At 40.8% G+C, this 16915-nt stretch overlaps 1 protein-coding gene and 1 long non-coding RNA gene across 3 annotated transcripts in view; one reads left to right on the top strand and one right to left on the bottom strand.

Annotated features, from left to right (window-relative positions):
* LOC141564962 (uncharacterized) overlaps positions 1-16915 on the top strand; it is a 38814-nt gene that overhangs the window by 16595 nt on the left and 5304 nt on the right. Inside the window, exon 2 of the long non-coding RNA XR_012488823.1 lies at positions 1543-1657. This is a non-coding gene — a long non-coding RNA (uncharacterized LOC141564962). The remainder of the gene's footprint in view (positions 1-1542; positions 1658-16915) is intronic.
* The window catches only part of ATCAY (ATCAY kinesin light chain interacting caytaxin), a 78158-nt gene continuing 62889 nt past the window's right edge, over positions 1647-16915 (bottom strand). Inside the window, exons 12-18 of one of the 2 annotated variants that reach the window (XM_074307827.1) lie at positions 12757-12861; positions 10290-10380; positions 8597-8645; positions 8266-8437; positions 4875-4946; positions 3345-3451; positions 1647-2068 (exon numbers count right to left, since the gene is read on the bottom strand). In XM_074307827.1, coding sequence (XP_074163928.1) covers positions 1983-2068; positions 3345-3451; positions 4875-4946; positions 8266-8437; positions 8597-8645; positions 10290-10380; positions 12757-12861 — 682 coding nt within the window. In that variant the 3' untranslated portion in view covers positions 1647-1982. Of the gene's footprint in view, positions 2069-3344; positions 3452-4874; positions 4947-8265; positions 8438-8596; positions 8646-10289; positions 10381-12756; positions 12862-16915 lie in introns of those variants that run through there. The other variant, XM_074307836.1, reaches the window with a different exon arrangement.

The raw sequence follows: 16915 nt of genomic DNA, 5'->3' as shown, positions 1-16915 counted from the left end.
TTTTCTGCTATATCACGAGCACTGTTATCACTCACAAGGCCCCTTGGTCCCGGCTCTCAGCTCTTCTGACTCCCCACTCCCCACTTTGTTTTTTTACTCATAAGCTGGTTGGCTATGAACCCAAGGCATTATCGGAGACAAGTTCTATGTTCTGTTCGAGTACCAGAACCTACTGCAGGGGCACTCAGTGGATTAAGTTCTTTTTTTCCCCCTATAATTAATTTTGAATTGGACTTTCAAGGCCTGGTTTTCTTTTCTAGGCTTTCATTTAACCCTAGGCAAAATCTGGTCCTACATATTCTTAGACCCCAGTCTCCTCCCAAGTAGCTTCCAGGTTCTTAATATTTCTAGACTGCCTGATTCCACTGAGCAGCCTGGATAGGCCTAAGAGTCTGGAGAGGAAGGGTGGTGTGGAGAATGTTACTAAGATTACTCAGATTCTTCCCCTCTCCATCTTAGGGAGGTTGCAGTTTTATTCTTATTGGGATTTCTAGGTAAATTCTGGATTCAGACCAAGATTCCGTCCAAGCACCATTCCTTGCTAGTTTGGGAAAGTCATTTAACTTAGTTTCCTCATCCATAAAATGAGCTGGACTAAGGGATAACCGACCACTCTTGTACCTCTGCCCCCCAAATCCTCCAAAGGGGTCACAAAGATTCAGAAATGACTGAAATTATTATCTAATTTTATAGATAAGGAAAGGGAGATTCAGTGACTTGCCCAGGATCAATTAGCCAGTAAATGTCTATGGCTAGATTTAAACTCATATCCTCCTGAGGACAGATCAAAGAACTACTTCGCTACCTCTCACTTAACTTTATAATACTTTATAAATACTATATAAAAATCAGTTTATTTTTATTCCTAGTCATGTGATCATTGGCTAGGCATTTAACCTTGATTATCTTGTCCGACCTTGATTGCCCACCTTGATTGCCTTGTCTGTAAAATGGGGATAAAAATATTTGCTTTTCCTGCTTCACACACTTAAGGAAGAGAGCTTCTTTGTAAGTGTCCAAACACCTTGTAGATAGATGAGGAAACTGATTTTCCTGCTTGGTCTTAAAAGTAAGAAACCAAGACCAAATGGGGGTTACTTTGGGGGAGCCACAAGATCATTTCCAGCTTTAAAATAATCCTATGTGGAAATATGTATAGAAGAATTGTACATGTTTAACCTATATTGGATTATTTGCTGGCTAGGAGAGGGGGATGGAGGGAAGGGAGGGAGAAAAATTTGAAATACGAGGTTTTGCAAGGGTAAATATTGAAAACTATTTTTGCATGTATTTTGAAAATAAAAAAAGCTATTATAAAAATAAATAAAATAATCCTGTGGGAAGGCAGATTTTAGCTCCACACAAAGAAAAATTTGCTAACAATTAGAGCTATCCAGCAATGGACTGTCCTGCCTGAACAGGTGTGCCTTTGTTTAGGAGACCCCTTTCAGCTTTATTAGTAGGTGTTTCCCTGAATCCTATGGAGGGGAGTAGATTCATGCTTTTGGCAGGGTTTGAACTGGATGTCTTCTGTCATTCTAGGATCTTGTGACTCTGAATTTGGAGACAGTGGGTGTACATAGTCACAGAGGGATGCACTTGGTCAAGATCTATCAAATGGAACTGAAAGGGCTGGCACCCAAAAATAGAAAAACAGGTATGTGTATTTAATGCTTAAGTAGATTGTGGTCATCATAAAACATCTTTAAACTGTTTCCATCTCTGAGACCCTGGGCAGGTTTTGTTCTTTCTTCAGCTGAGCCAAGGAAAGAAATGATTGATTGTTTTGTCCATCTTTCTCCAGAGGGATATTCCCAGGTAGTCTCAGATCAGGTCTGGCTCCCCAGGAGCTGAGGGCACCTGTCTCTGGGCCCTGTAGAGTCTATGGACTTGGTTCAGTGTATTCTTCCTTCGGCATGATGGAGATCTGCTAAATCCATGAGGGGCAGGTCCCACTCCCTTTCTCACCCTCTTCTCAGAAGCTAGGAGCGATTTAAGAGTGTATTCTGGATGTCTTCCAGGACTTGATGGTAAAGCTCATCTCTGGATTTCAGTCCATCGATATGCACTAGAGTCAGAAAGAAAAGATATAAGGTCACGGGACCTCAGGGGAACAAAATAATAGAAAGGATATTGGATTTGGAACCAGAAGTTCTGAGTTTGAATTCAGACTCTGCTACTTATTAACTGTATAGCTCTGGGGAAAATCTCATAAAGTCCAAATATAAAATGTGAGTGCTAGATTACATGATTTTAAAGATCTCATCTACTTCTAACCCATTTTTTAAAAAAATTAAAATTTAATTAATAAATTCCAATGATCAAACATTGATTTTCTTTTCTCTCTTCTACTTTTTCTCCAATTGTGGAGACAAAAAAAAAAAAAAAAGCAAAATTTTTGGAATAATTAAGTTTAGTCAAGCAAATCAAATTTGCATATTAATCATTACCAAAAATGTGTCTCATTCTGCATCGTGAAGGTCCAGCCCTTCTCTGTCAGATCCCTTCATCATTGGTGCCCTAGAATTATAGCTAATCATTGTATTGATTTTAAACTTAGTTCTTTCTAGTGAAAGGCTCTCCAGATCTACTAGGTATATTAAGGTACCAGAATTTAGTGGGCTAGATTCTGCATTTGAAATCAGGAAGCTCTGGGTTCAACTTCTATTTCAGATAGTCCACATAACACTAGGCAGCTCACACTCTGTAGTTCCCTCATCCAAAAATGAGGAGATTTGGTTGGAGGACTTATAAGGTCTCTTCTAGTTCTAAATTTATGATTAAGCAGGTTGTTGGATTGGGAGGAACATCCTCATGGCATGAGTTTGAGAGAATAGGCTGGTAGTTATTCCTGGAACAGGTGGGCTTTGATGTGACATGGAAAAAAATGCTTCTAATATAGGATGCTGATTCATTAGCTTTACCCAGTGATAGTGGTGGAGCCTCTGTCCATGGAAGCTTTTACACTACCTTTTGGGTGGTGGGGACAGGTTGCCTGGAGGTTGGGGGAGGCTTAACTTAATGACCTCAAAGCCCTTTTAACTCTCAGGTTTTATGGAGTCCTGCTTAGGGGGTGGACCTCATCTAAACTGGGAATGGGAAAGATATGCATTTACTTAGGTTCCCCAAACTCCCCTTGGCTTTATGTGAGTTCAATGATGATTTGGCTGGTCCTTCGAGTCAAGAAGCCTAAACTAGCTTTTCTAATTATGTGATCTTGGGCAAATCCCACCCCCAATCTAGGTCTAGGTTTCCTTATCTAAAAGGGTTGGGTTACACGAACTCTAAGCATTCTAGCTCTGACAAAACAAAGAGTGCCCCTGAGGTTTAGGAGTGTAACTCACCTACATCCACACCATTGTTGTCCATCTCCTGCCTGTATTTCTGGTACATGGGCCAAACATGGCCATCAAAGAGACCAGGAGGGTCAGGAACTTTATAGTTGCGGGTACTGTAGAGCGGAATGAGATGGAGAGAGAGATTGTGACATCCAGATCCTTCCTGCATGTCTTGGTGGAACACTGAGAGGGGCTTAGAGGGGATGTCAGAATGGACCCTGGCCTTGGACTAAACATTTGGTTTAAAAAATGTTTTCCTGACAACAATGAGTGAGAGTAGGATATGTCAGTATTATCAAAGTGAGAAAAGTAAAGTCGAGATATGTTAAGGGATGTGATACACCTAGTAAGTGATAGAGAGCTGTGTTCTGAACTGGAGGCTTTTGAATGATGTTAGAGAGAGAAGGTATAGGATGGACTGGATGATGGAGTCAGAGGGCCTGCATTCAGATCCTGGCTCTGCTACTTACTATCAGTGTGACTTTAGGCAATTCATCTAATCTCTCTGTCAAATAAGGGGGGGGATAGAGTAGATATCTCAAAGGTTCTTTCTATCTTTAAATCAGATCTCATGACTCCTAAGATTCCTTCCAGTGCTGAGATCTTATGAACCATAAGCCAAGACTCTTATCTTTTCCAAAGCACAGCTATTACTGTGAGCCATGAACCCTCCTTCTCTCTCTCCCTAATCCTTGCTCCCTTTCCACAGATTCCCTAAAGTTCCAGATGGGTGGGAATTTGCCTTTGTTTGGTACTTTCCTCTCTTAGTCTCTGGGCAGCACAGGTCAATCATGGGTTGAGGTTCAAGAATTTTTCCATAGTTGGGCATAGGATTTGGGCTTGGATACTAAGAAACTGCATCCTGACTAATAAGTTTTCAATTTCTCTTTGACCACTGCATGGGGTTCTGACCATAGAGAGCAGAAGTTGGGGGAGGTCTGTCTAATGTCTTAGGGCAGTTCAAGCCATATCTTTTGTGCTGAATTCCTACTCTTTGTGTTCCTTTGCCCCTTTATCACAGAAAGATGATTAGATGAGTTGGCTGTGTCTCATCTGTTGCACTGTAAGCATCTTGCTCTGTTTACAACAGGTATTGGCTAATAGATTATAGGGCCTTATACACAGCATCTTTACACATGTTTGCTATATTGGATTGGGTTGACAAAATCAACCTATTCTTGAGCCAAAATCCTCCTTCTACAACATCCTTGACAAGTGCCCATCAACCACAACTTGGAGACTTCAAGAGAAGGGGGACTCATTACCTTATCAGGAAGCCCATTTCACTTTTGGACAATTCTAATTCTAGATAAGTTTTCTCTTATATTAAGCCCAAATATGCTTCTCTGAAATGTCTCTCCATTACTCCCACTTCTGTCTTTTGGGACCTGGCAAAACAAGTCTAATTTTCCCTACTAGTCTTTCAGATGCATGATGATAGCTGTGAATTGATTGCATTACTCTTCTCCCTTTTGTCTTCAGCTACTGAGGTCTCCTAGGTGACTGTAGGAGCCATCAGGCAAAGTCTCAGTTTACCTTCTTCTTCTCTTGCATTCCTCGTATGGAACAGCCAAAAAGTAACGGCGACTGTACAAATCCAGCAAGGGCCTGGGCAATAGGGGAGACAGAGAGATGGACAGTTAGTATTTCTAATGATGATTGTCTATCACTGAAAAAATATTTTGCTTTAATTGGCTTTTTGGGGAACTGAGATTTGGGCTGACAGTTGTCACTTAACCCCTTTAAGTTCATAAAGTTCTTTGTACACATTATTTCAATTAATTCTGACAACAAATCTGAATAAACGTAACAAAGATTTTCTCTATTTTACAGACAGAATAGAGGAAGTTCTTCAAGGTTAAATGACTTGTATACACTTACACATCAGAGTTATGCTTTATTTGCTATATTGTATTGCCTCTGAATCTTTGGTTGGGTTTGACTAACTGGAAATTTTATGACTCATTTAAAATTTGGTGTGTATAAGTCAATATTTTCAGTGGCTAAAGCTTGGAGCTGATGAGACTGGGGACACTGGTTGGAACTTCCTGTGGGAGAGCTTGCTCTTCACTGCCCCTCCTCCATTACCCCTACTAGGTGCCAGTGATTGTGATGGTATTTGGGTGAAGGAATGTGAATGCTGCTCATTGGCTCAATTCTGCCCATTCTAGTGATGGGGATATAGCTTAGAACATGAGTCCTACACTTAGAGGATAGACTTCCCACCTTTTAGGAGAAAACATATGAGCTATGAAGTTACTTATCAAAAGGGTTCATTTTTATTTAAGCCTTGGGCCAGGAAGGAAATATTAAAAATTCAATTTTTAATCTAAGGTAATTAAATATTTTAGTTACTAGGTTATATATAGGAAACATTAAAAAACAAACAAACAAACAAACAACTCAAACCCACCAAAGGAAGGCCTCTTGCAAATTAAGCAAATTCTCTGTACAGAAAAAATTTGTGGGATAATATAAACAGGGATGGCACAGGATGAGAAAATTTGGAAACAGGCTGGATCTGCCTTATGGGGGAGAATAAACACCGTGATGAGATTATGGAATCCACTCAAGCACTGGAACTATTGGATTCTGCCACATACTTCCTGAATGACTTTTGGTAGATTGATTAACGGCTTTGGAGCTCAATTTCCCATCTTTAACTTTGGTTCTGCCAGCTCCCCAGATTGTGAACTTTCAGTGACAATATCCAAAGCCCTTAAAAAAAATTCAAACCCAAGATGTAATTTCACAAAACTTGAATTAGAGTGTTTGAGGAATCAGGCATTCTGGGTAATTGAAATTTCTGATTGACTAAAGGTTAATTAGGAACCTCATTTTAAAAAGATAGTTGTCCAGAAACATTAATTTACTTCTCTCCTTTACAAAGAATGATGTAGTGAACATGTCCAAGCTGTCTTTGAAGGTATTGAAGGGTGTCTTGTTCTGAACCTCGATAGTGATTGTGAGGTTATAGGCATAGGACAGGAATCTCTTGACAGATAATTGGAAATTATCAGAAAGTCTTTTGGGAAGCAATCAGGGTTAAGTGGCTTGCCCAGTGTCATGCCGCTAGTTAGCATTTGAAGCTAAATTTGAATTCAGGTCCTCCTTGCTGGCACCTACCACTTACCTGCCCCTACCAGCCGTCTTGAAGTATTCCATGAAAGAATTTCAAGCAGGTGGCTGCTACCAGTCCCCTCTTCCTTCATTGGCTGGGACCCCCAATAGGGAGGGAACATAGCTTCTAGTGATTCCCCTTCCAACTGATCCTGGGATTTTACTTACAGCATCACTTCCCCCCTTGAGCCATTCCTTTTTATATCTTGGAGAAATGGGAAATAAATTCATAGAATGTCAAAGATAGAAAGACCTTGGACACAATCCAGTCCAATGAGGATTAGGCCCAGAGAGGGAAGGAGCTTTGCTTAAGATCAGAGGTTCCCCTTCAGTCAGAGTTGGAGGCCGCCCCCTGAAGAGAGGATTGGGATCACATCCATATTATGTCAGGCATCTCTGGAAGTTGTTGAGATGGGGGATTTAGTTTTCAGTAAATAAACTGAGTAGGTTTTTGTTCTTTTAAAGTGGTGGTGATATGAAGGTGCTGCTATTTAGTCAAGGTTTTATGGGCTAATTCTTAATCCTGCCTCAACAGGTAGTTCTCCCAGTTGATGAGTCTTTCCTCACTTAGCAAGGCCAGGTCTCAGCTAGCAGGCCATCACCATATCAGGATCTCCAACCTTTCTAGCTCAGTGGGCCCTGAAATAGGCAGCAGATGTTGCCATAGTGCAGAGAGCACAGGCTAGGAGACAATAAGACCTGAGTTCAAATCCAGCCTCCTAGCTGTGAGACTCTGAGCAAGTCACTTAAGTCTCTTTGCCTCAGTTTCCTCATCTATAAAATGATCCAGAGAAGGAAATGATAAACCACTTCAGCATCTTAGCCAAGAAAAACTCCTAAGGGGGTCATGACTAAACAACAACAGAAGGCCTTGCAGTGTCTGTCTTCATTGGCATAATTTCCCCGAACCCAGGTTTATCTCCATATTAGGAAGAAGCATCAGATCACACAAGTAGTAAGTCTTAGAGGCAAGATTTGAACCCAAGTCCTCTGATTCTCCATTGTACTATGTTATCTCACTGAACAAAGAATCACTTACCTTCTACTCTTAATGACACTAACAAGAATATTACATCATCGTAAGATTTGAAGTGAAAGGGATTTTAAAAAGCAGTCCAAACCCCTTGTATTTTAAAATAATAGACATTTATTAAGCACTTACTGTGGAATTTTGCTAGATATGCACTGGCCACACAAACTCAAAAATGAGATAACCTTGCCCTCAAGGAGCTTATCCTCTACTGGGCAACCCCCTCATTTTACAGGGAAGAAGAAAAAGTTATCAGAGAGGAGAAGAGCTTTTTTTATGGTCACATAGCTAGTAAGTAACACAACTGGAATTTGAATTTGAATCCTTCAACTTTGGGTCTATTCTCTTTCTATTACTATACAGCTGACTCTGATCATCATCAAGTGATCCCTTGACAAAACTGTTGGAGGCAATAGGACTTCAAGAAATTTAAATCACTGACTAGTATAACTTTTTTGGGCACCAGACATTATATAAAGGAGACTTTTTGGGGGGAGGAGGGAAGAAGAGATAGATATCTTGAGCAGTTAAGTCCAGCCTCTGCATTTTACACCTGAGGCTCAGACAGGTAGGTCACTTGTCCAAAGCCACAGAGGTAGGGTGTGAAATTTGAACTCGGGGCCTCTTCTTCCAAACCCAGAACTCTTTCCCCTGTACCACCCAACCACCAACTACATTGTTTTAGAGGACTACATGTCATCAGGACTCCTAGATTCCCAAGCATGGCTTTGGTCAAGAAGGATGGAAGGAGAATGCATTCTGGGAAGAGATTCTTACTTGTAACTATAGAGCAAGAAGCCTTCCAGGATGAGGATGTGGGTATCATCGGAGTTGGATTCCTGGGAGTTCTGTTGGATGTTGATCCCATGTGTACGGGCAAACTTTGTGGGGTTGTTTAGCCATGCAAGGACTGTGTTCAGCATGGCCTCCATGTCCAAAGATTCCAGCACTGGTAGGAGAAAGGGAAGACAAATGGAGGAGAGATAAGCGAAGGTTCTTGGCGACATGGGGCACACAGAAATGTAGAATTTATACCGTTAGCTAAAAACATTTCTACACATTAAAGACAGAAAAAAAATATACTTCCTAGAGCAGACACTGTTCTTACCGTCCCATTGCTTAAAGCCGTCTTCCCCGACTTCTATTTGATCTTGTGGCTGAAATATAGTGAGCAATAAAACATTGCTGCAAACTCATAATTATCAGTCTCCTAAAAATCTCAGGATGACCACCATATCATAAGATTTAGAGCTGGAAGGGATTTTAAAAAGCACCTAGTCCAACCCCCTTGTATTTAAAAAAACCCAAAAAAACAAAAAACAAACAAACAAAAAAACCCTGAACATTTATTAAGCACCTGCTGTGTGCCAGGAATTTTGCTAGATACGCACTGGCCACACAAACTCAAAAATGAGATAACCTTACCCTCAAGGTTATTGGACAACCCTCTCATTTTATAGGGAAGAAGAAAGGGTTACCAGAGAGGAGAAGGGATTTCTTTATCTACTACATAGCTAGTAAGTAATACAGCTGGAATTTAAATTAGAATCCTTCAACTTTAGGTCTATTCTCTTTCTATCAATACACAGCTGACTCTAACCATTTCAAATGACTCCCTGACAAAACTGTTGAAAGCAATAGGACTTCAAGAAAACTAAAGCACTGACTAGTGGAATTTTGGGGGCACATTTATATAAAGGAGGCTTTTTGTGGGGAGGAGGGAGGAAGATAGATGCTCTTGGGGATTACACCTTTAAATGTTTGCCTATTTTAGCCTTGTGTCAGCTTAGCCAAATACCATCCCCCAAACAGAGGAAGAGTGTGTATGTGTGTACAGGAGGAGGTGAGATGCTAAAGGTGCTCCAAGCCAGGAATGACAAGATCTGGCAATGAGTTATAGCCACTGCAGATATAGTCATAGAAAACCTCCTCTCCCTCTTGTAAATTCTTTGGTCCTCTCCCACGATCCTTCTCTTTCTTTCCTCTCTATTGCTTCTTGTCTATAGTTCGTCCTGAGATGGTCTGAGAAATGTGTATGTGTGTGTATGTGTGTTTGTGTGTGGGAGGTATTGGGGGACAGGGTGGGATGTAACTAGGTTATTGAAAGAGAGAGGGACCCAGATACAGTTCTCAAGACATAACATATTAAAGTCCCAGACTGCTTGCAGATGGGAAGCTCTCATCAGATAGATCTGTCCAACCTAGGCTATAATCTAGTTCTGATCTTAGAGGTGTTGTTGAGTTTCCTGTTCAGGTACAGTGTTATCTTGGATGATGGAAAGAATGTTGGATTTGGAGTTAGAGCATCTGGGAGACTGGTGGAACTAGTTTTAGACTAGCACATGAACACGGACATTATTCTAGGAAAGTGAACTATTGTCAATTTTATTCTAATCAGGAAATTGTCGTTTTTCCAATCGGAACAATAACAAATGGCAAATGAAATAATCTATGCAAAGGGCTCCACAAACCTTAAAGGGCTGTACAATATTATTATACATATAATAATACATATAACCTTATTACTACTACTACTAATACTGGTGATGTTCTAGGATGGAACACTGACAATGTTCTAACCTGGAACATTGATGCCATTCTAGACTGGAACATCGATGCTGTTCTAGACTGGAATATTGAAAATATTCTAGGCTGGAAAGCTCTAACATGACTATGAATAGCTGTAGTCCCCTGTTCTTGCTTTTTCTGGACTGGCCAGAGAAACTCTTCTACCCTCCTAGGCTAAAGGGTCTCTGTTCTTTCAGTGACATGGTGTCCCTGTCTAGATTTGGGATGATTACCTTGTAAAAGTCATCTTGGTGGATCACACAGCAGTTTGGTAAGGTTTTGATGAGTCTATTGGTCAGTGTAGTTTTTCCTCCATTGGTCATGCTAGGGAAACAGGATCAAAATCAGGTAATCATAAGGCACTCCAAAATTTTAAGCATTAAAGTTTACAGTAGCTTTAAATTGCACCAAAATTTTCAGGACACTTTGTATAATTTACCCTTGGATGACAGTCATAGGTATCAGTTTCTTTCTAGGAACTGACCATTCATTACAGTCCTGATACCATTCATTCAAGGTCTGTTAAGCTATATGCTGGAGGTGAAACAGATAGAAATGGGCTGGTCCCACCCTCAAGGAGCTTTTTTTTGTTTACCTTTATTAAAGTTTTATGGACATCCGGTACATTCAATTTAAAATGTGTTCACTTTCAAAATTAAGTTACATGGCATTCAACAGAATCAGTCAGAAACCTCAGGAAGGAAAGAGGACATATGGATGCAAAAATATGTTGAAATTAAAGAGAAAATAAATGAAGAGGGCTTCTGGTGCAGTGCTTTAAATACAAACTTTGTCAGATGATGGCTATGTGATCCCGAGCAAATAACTTTTTTAACTTCTCCTCTAGGTAATTATATAAAACTACAGATTGCAGTTCAGATGCTGATCTGTATTGGTGTAAAAAAACAAAAAAAAAAAAAACCCAACCAAAAACCTGTTTGTCTCCTGCAACCTCCTTAGACAATGAAATCATAGGTTTAATAAAAAACAAACAAACAAAAAAGGAAAATGAATAGCTAGCTAACACAACAGAATCTTTTTAGAGTCAAGTGTTTTAAGAAAAATGTTTTTCAGAACAACAATCGCACTTAAAAAAAATCAGTTTCTAATTCTGCTTTACAAATTTGATGGAAAAGAGCACCCCTTCCTTGTCCTTTTCTGACATTCTCGCATTCTGCAATAAAAATTAAGATCAGCTCCTTTCCCTCCTGATTTGATTATACTGACTGGGGTGATGTTAGACTGGATAGTGATATCCTGTACAGAAAACCTGCAGATTGTCCTAGGGAGCTCCATAGAGGATTGGGGGAATAGGTTAGCATATTAATAATCCATGCATTCAGCTGAGACAAACTCCCACTCCCTTTACCCTGTTTTTTACCCCCAGCCCCAATCACTGCCCTTCCCTCTCTTCCTTTCTTTCCTTCAGGGTTTCAGAACATTTTATCTTGATTTCCCTGAATCCAGAAGGAACAAACCTCAGTGAGGAGGACTGATAAAGATCCCCCTCCTGGGATGGGGTTGGGCAGACAGATGGGTCTCATCTCTTTAGGTCTTTTCCCTCTCTATCTGTCTAATGTCATCTTGCTAGGAAAACATCCCCTATCTCCAAATCCCTCTGCTGAATCCTATTTCCCACAAAGGACTAAGGGACACTTCCTTTAACCCCATCCCAGAGAGAGATGGAGATCCCATCACTTCATCTGTCCTTTTTTATCCCTCAGCACCCCTGCCTTCCCCACCTATTATCTTTCATATTCTTCCCACTCTACTTCCTACCCTTTCCTCTTTCCTCCTAAATAGCTCTTTTGATCCCACAGGACCCTCACTCCTCTTGGTATTTACTCTCTCCAGAGAGTCTCTATTCACTGTGATTTTCCAAAATTATTATCACCGATCCGTGGTAGCCATCCTTGTGGGGGGAAACCCCCAAACAACCACACAAGACAGACTGTCCCCGGTGGGATTAATACATTATAATGACATCTCTCTGTAGGATCCTGATGGAGCGCTCTGGATCAGTTTGGCAGGTAACCTTAATTCCAGTTCACATTTCTACTGACCTGCAAGCTTCCCCAGTTGCATTCCTTCTTTCCTATGTTCTTTTGAGATTGAGATATTATCCCCTTAATGTGGATGGTGAAATTGAGTCTTAGAGAAATAAAATGATTAGTTTGGAGAATACAGTTTTTAAGATCATTGAATTTTGGAGCTGAGAGGAGCCTTAGATAGCTCCTGGCAGCGAGTAGGGGTGGGGGTCAGTGGAAAGAAGGCCAGATCTGAAATCAGAGGAAGCTGGATTTGAATCTTGCCTTTGCCACTTAAATTTCCCTTTCCTTCTGAGGAAACCTTCTCATTGAGGGGGTTAGACTAAGATTGTCTCTGGGATTCTCTCTAGTTTTAAATCTATAATCTTAGTTCACCCAACCATTTCATTTTATGGATGAGAAAAATGAGACCCAGAGAGGGAAAGGAATTTAAGTTTAAAGTTTAAGGTTCACAATTAACAAAAGGCAGAGCCAGAACTCAAAACCCAGGCGTCCTGACCCAAATGGACTGTGCCCTAAACACCTTACAAGATTCTCTTCTTTTCTCCTTCCCCCTCTGTCCCCATCCCATGAATTTCACTAAGCCACAGTCATGGACAGCACGAAGCAGGGCCCACCTGAGGCAGAAAGCCCAGGTTTTGACCAAACTCACCCTCCAATGCCAATGATGTACTTCATCTTCTGTTCCCTCTGTGGGTGGGGAGTGGTGGTGGAGACGGCCTGGGTCGGTGCCACGGGAAGGGGAGTGGGAGGCGACCTGAACCAAAGAAAAGATTGTCTGGTTCAGTTTTAGGCTCCCCACTTGGCCTCCTCTCCTTCTCCTTGGCTGCTCTGTGGCCCCCCCTTACTACTTCATTGAGAAAACCCAGCCTGACTTTATAGCTCCAGGAATTTCAACTTGGCCCCCTGGGACGAGGAGATAAGGGGGGCTCCCTTTCTCCTCCTGACCAATCGGGAAGGCCGGGCCATTTCTGGGGACCGGGGAGTGTCTTGTGGCAGCTGCACCTGTTCCTCAGCCCCTTCCCTGGTTAGAAATAGCTTCCCTTTGCCTAAATTAGTCACAGGGCATGGGGGAAATGTCACCCTGGCTGGCTCCTGAGGGAGAAAGGGTGGGGGGATTGGAGCAGGGGGCAGGGCCCAACTCAGTCATCACTTAGAGAGTCTCTGGGCTAGAAATAATATTGGCCTTTCTTGTCCCAAGAGCCCATCTGTGACATTAACATAGTTTCTGTTCTGTTTGCTGCTTTAAAGTGTCAACTCTTACACCTCTGAAAATAGAATGCTTGAGTTAGAGGGGAATCTTAGAACATAGGACACAGACTGTCAGACCATGAAACACGGAATGCTAAACTAAGGGGATCTTAAAACAGAATATGGAATATTAGAGCTGGACTTTAAGTAAAGAGCGCTAGAGCGAGGGGGATCTTAGAACATAAAACACTGAATATTAGAGCTAGACTTTAAAGCACGAGTGCCAGAGCGGGGTGGGGGAGAAATCTTAATTTTAATTTTTTATTAAAACTTTTTATTTTCAAAATATATACACGGATAATTTTCAGCCTTCACCCTTATAACATCTTGTGTTGTAAATTTTTTCCCTCCTTTCCCCCGCCCGTCCCCTAGATAGTAAGTAATCCAATAGGTTAAACATGTGCAATTCTTCTATACATACTTCCACAAATATCATGCTGCAAGAAAAGTCAGATCAAAAAGGAAAAAAATGAGAAAAAACAAAATGCAAGCAAAGAACAACAAAAAGAGTGAAAATGCCATGTTGTGATCCACACTCAGTTCCCATAGCCTTTCTCTGAGTGCAGAGGGAGGGGAATCTTAGAAAGTGGTTAAATATTAATTATCTCGCTTGATCCTGACAACCACTCCCCATGGTAGGAACTATGAGAACACTATCCCTTAATCTCAGTTAACCCCTTTTAACCTCAGAGTTTAAATAATTTACCTATGTTCACAATTACCTTCTCTCTATTTCCACACTTGGTATTGTGGATATCATTGGATTTTAAAGTCAGGAAAGTCTGTCAGTTATTATGAACTACAGGGTCCTGGGTGAGGGACTCCTCAGAGAGATCATATGCCATAATTTATTCTTATACTGTAATTTATTTCATCATTCTCCAATTGATGGGCAGCCACTCAGTTTCCAGTTTCTTGCCACTACAAAAAAGGCTGCCACAAACATTTTTTGCACACTTCCTTTAAGATCTCTTTGGGATATAAGCCCAGTAGTAACACTGATGGATCAAATGATGTACACAGTTTGATAACTTTTTGAGCACAGTTCCAAATCGCTCTCCAGAATGGCTGGATGTATTCACAACTCCACCAACAATGCATCAGTGTCCCAGTTTTCCCACATCCCCTCCAACATTCATCGTTATTTGTTTCTGTCATCTTAGCCAATCTGACAGGTGTGTAGTGGTATCTCAGAGTTGTCTTAATTTGCATTTCTCTGATCAATAGTGATTTGGAACACTTTCATATGAGTGGAAATAGTTTTAATTTCATTATCTGAGAATTATCTGTTCATATCCTTTGACCATTTATCAATTGGAGAATGGCTTGAATTCTTATAAATTTGAGTCAATTCTCCTTAGAGAGATCAAGGAGCTAAATATCTCTGTTCCTCAGTTTCCTCATATGGAAAATAAGTTCCCCCCCAAGCTCACCTTCAGTGTTCCATGTTCTAAGGTCTGGGATTTTACATTCTAAGGAACCTCCCAGCTCTGACATCCCTGACTGGGAATATCCCTTTCAGCTTGGATGGTCCACGTTCTGTGTTTTCAGAACTATTCCAGCTCTGATATTCTGTGTGCTCTTTGAGCCAATCCATTACACTAAAGGAGCAGGCTGGGATTCCATTTTCCGACTCTGACCTCTGACACAGTTATGAAGAAGGGAATGGAATATTGACAGGAGTTTTCCCTGAGAGCCTCTTTTCAAGAGCACGAGGTTTGGGCCATGAGAGACTGCTAAAATTCACGGGCAAATGAAGTCACCAGGATTAGTCAGACTGGTGGAAAAGGCTTCCAAATTCAGAGGCCTGAGGCCTTGGCTGACCAGAAAATAGGGTGGTCTTGTGACATATGTATGAAAGCATGTAAAAAAATCAGAAAGTCCTAAGTGGGTGAGGTATTTGTGGGGATACCAGGTACCCTAAAGGATTAATTGGATATATATGTAATGTTTGACTGAGCTGCTATAATTATATATTAGATTTCATTCGCTGTTATGCAAAAAAGTTGAATTGTCAAGAAGGAAAGGGAATATAGGGTATATAATTTTACATATTTAATTATGCTGAATTAAAAGTGTGACCTCCCTGCTCTGAATCACTTGCTCATAGTATAAATGGAGACTAGGAAGAGCAAAAGGGTTAACGGTTTTTATTAACAGGTGAAGAAACTGAGGCACAGGTGGGGGAAGTTGTGCTCAGATCTAGCAGATTTTAATTGGCAAGAATATAAAGTTAAATTGTGAGAAATGCAAAGGTTTTTTCTTGGGAACAAAAAACTAGCTGTGCACATATAGACACACACATGTACATTATCTGTACACAGTAGACATGGCTATTCAGTAGTTTTGTGTAAAAAAAAAAAAGATCTGAGTTAATAAATAGACCATAAGCTCAATGTGAATTTATTGTGCGACCTTGATAGCCAAAAGAGTGATTAGTATTATTGGCTCTATTAGCAAAAACAGAATACCCAGAAAGTTAAGAAGCTCTCTGCCTTATTTAGACCACATTTGAAGTGTTGGGTTCCATGATGGGTACGTCATGTTTAGGAAGGGCATATATATATATATATATTTTTTTTGGAGGTGTATGTTAAATTCAAATGAAAGACACTGTGGCTCCAAGGCAATCCCAATAAACTTAGGATAGAAAATGCCATCAGCATCAAGAAAGAGAACAACGGAAATTGAATGTAAATCAGCACATACTATGTTCTCTTCTTTTTTTCTCTCTGTTGTGATTTTTCCCTTTTTTCCTGATTTTTCTCTCCTAACATGATTTATAAAGAAATGTGAATTTTAAAAGTTAATATGCATGTATAGTCAGAGAAAGGAAATAATTAATAAAAAGAAAAAAAGAAAGGCAGTATGGAAAAGTGGACTCCAGGAAGATCGTAATTCAAAACCTGCTTCTGACAGTACCCCAGGTAAGACACTTAATTTCCCATTGCTCTAGCTAACTCTCTAAGGCTGTAAGATGCTGAAGAAGTGACACATACATGGATAGAAGGAATTTCCTCATCAGAATGTTTCCAATACCAACAAAACCACAGACCCAGTCCCTTTCTCTATCCCGACTAAAATTAACAGGAGAGTAACCAAACTACCTCTCTTCTCTGCTTACATGCCTGGATCGGGTGCCACCTGGGCTCCCTTCCAGCTCTGCAAATAAGCTGCCTGCATTATAGCTGAATCCCTTACCCCCACCCCCAGTGAATAATGTTTTACATATAGGGGCAGCAGAGAAGCAGGAAAAACAGTAAGGAAATCTATTCTCTGGGCTCATGGGTACACTCCTTTTTAAAAGGAGAGTATGCTTTGGCAAACGGTTCTGCCGGTTCAGGTTGATTGCCAGGTTGAGCCCAAAGGTCAAGGCTGAGCAAACCTTTTCCCTTGGCAGCTCTTCCTCACCCCAGACCCTGTGGAAGGACTTGGTCTTTAGCAGCCAGATCGCCTTAGTGTGGAATGGGGATGGGGCCAGTGGTTTTCCTCTATACCTCTGAGAGCTGCACCCTTGACCACTTTACTGCCCCTACCCCCCAGTTCTGATTGTCCTTCCT

The sequence above is a fragment of the Sminthopsis crassicaudata genome, chromosome 1 (assembly GCF_048593235.1).
Source record: "Sminthopsis crassicaudata isolate SCR6 chromosome 1, ASM4859323v1, whole genome shotgun sequence".
Lineage (NCBI taxonomy): Eukaryota > Metazoa > Chordata > Mammalia > Dasyuromorphia > Dasyuridae > Sminthopsis > Sminthopsis crassicaudata.
The sequence above is the reverse complement of the archived record's forward strand: the minus strand, read 5'-3'. Positions and strand labels throughout refer to the sequence as shown.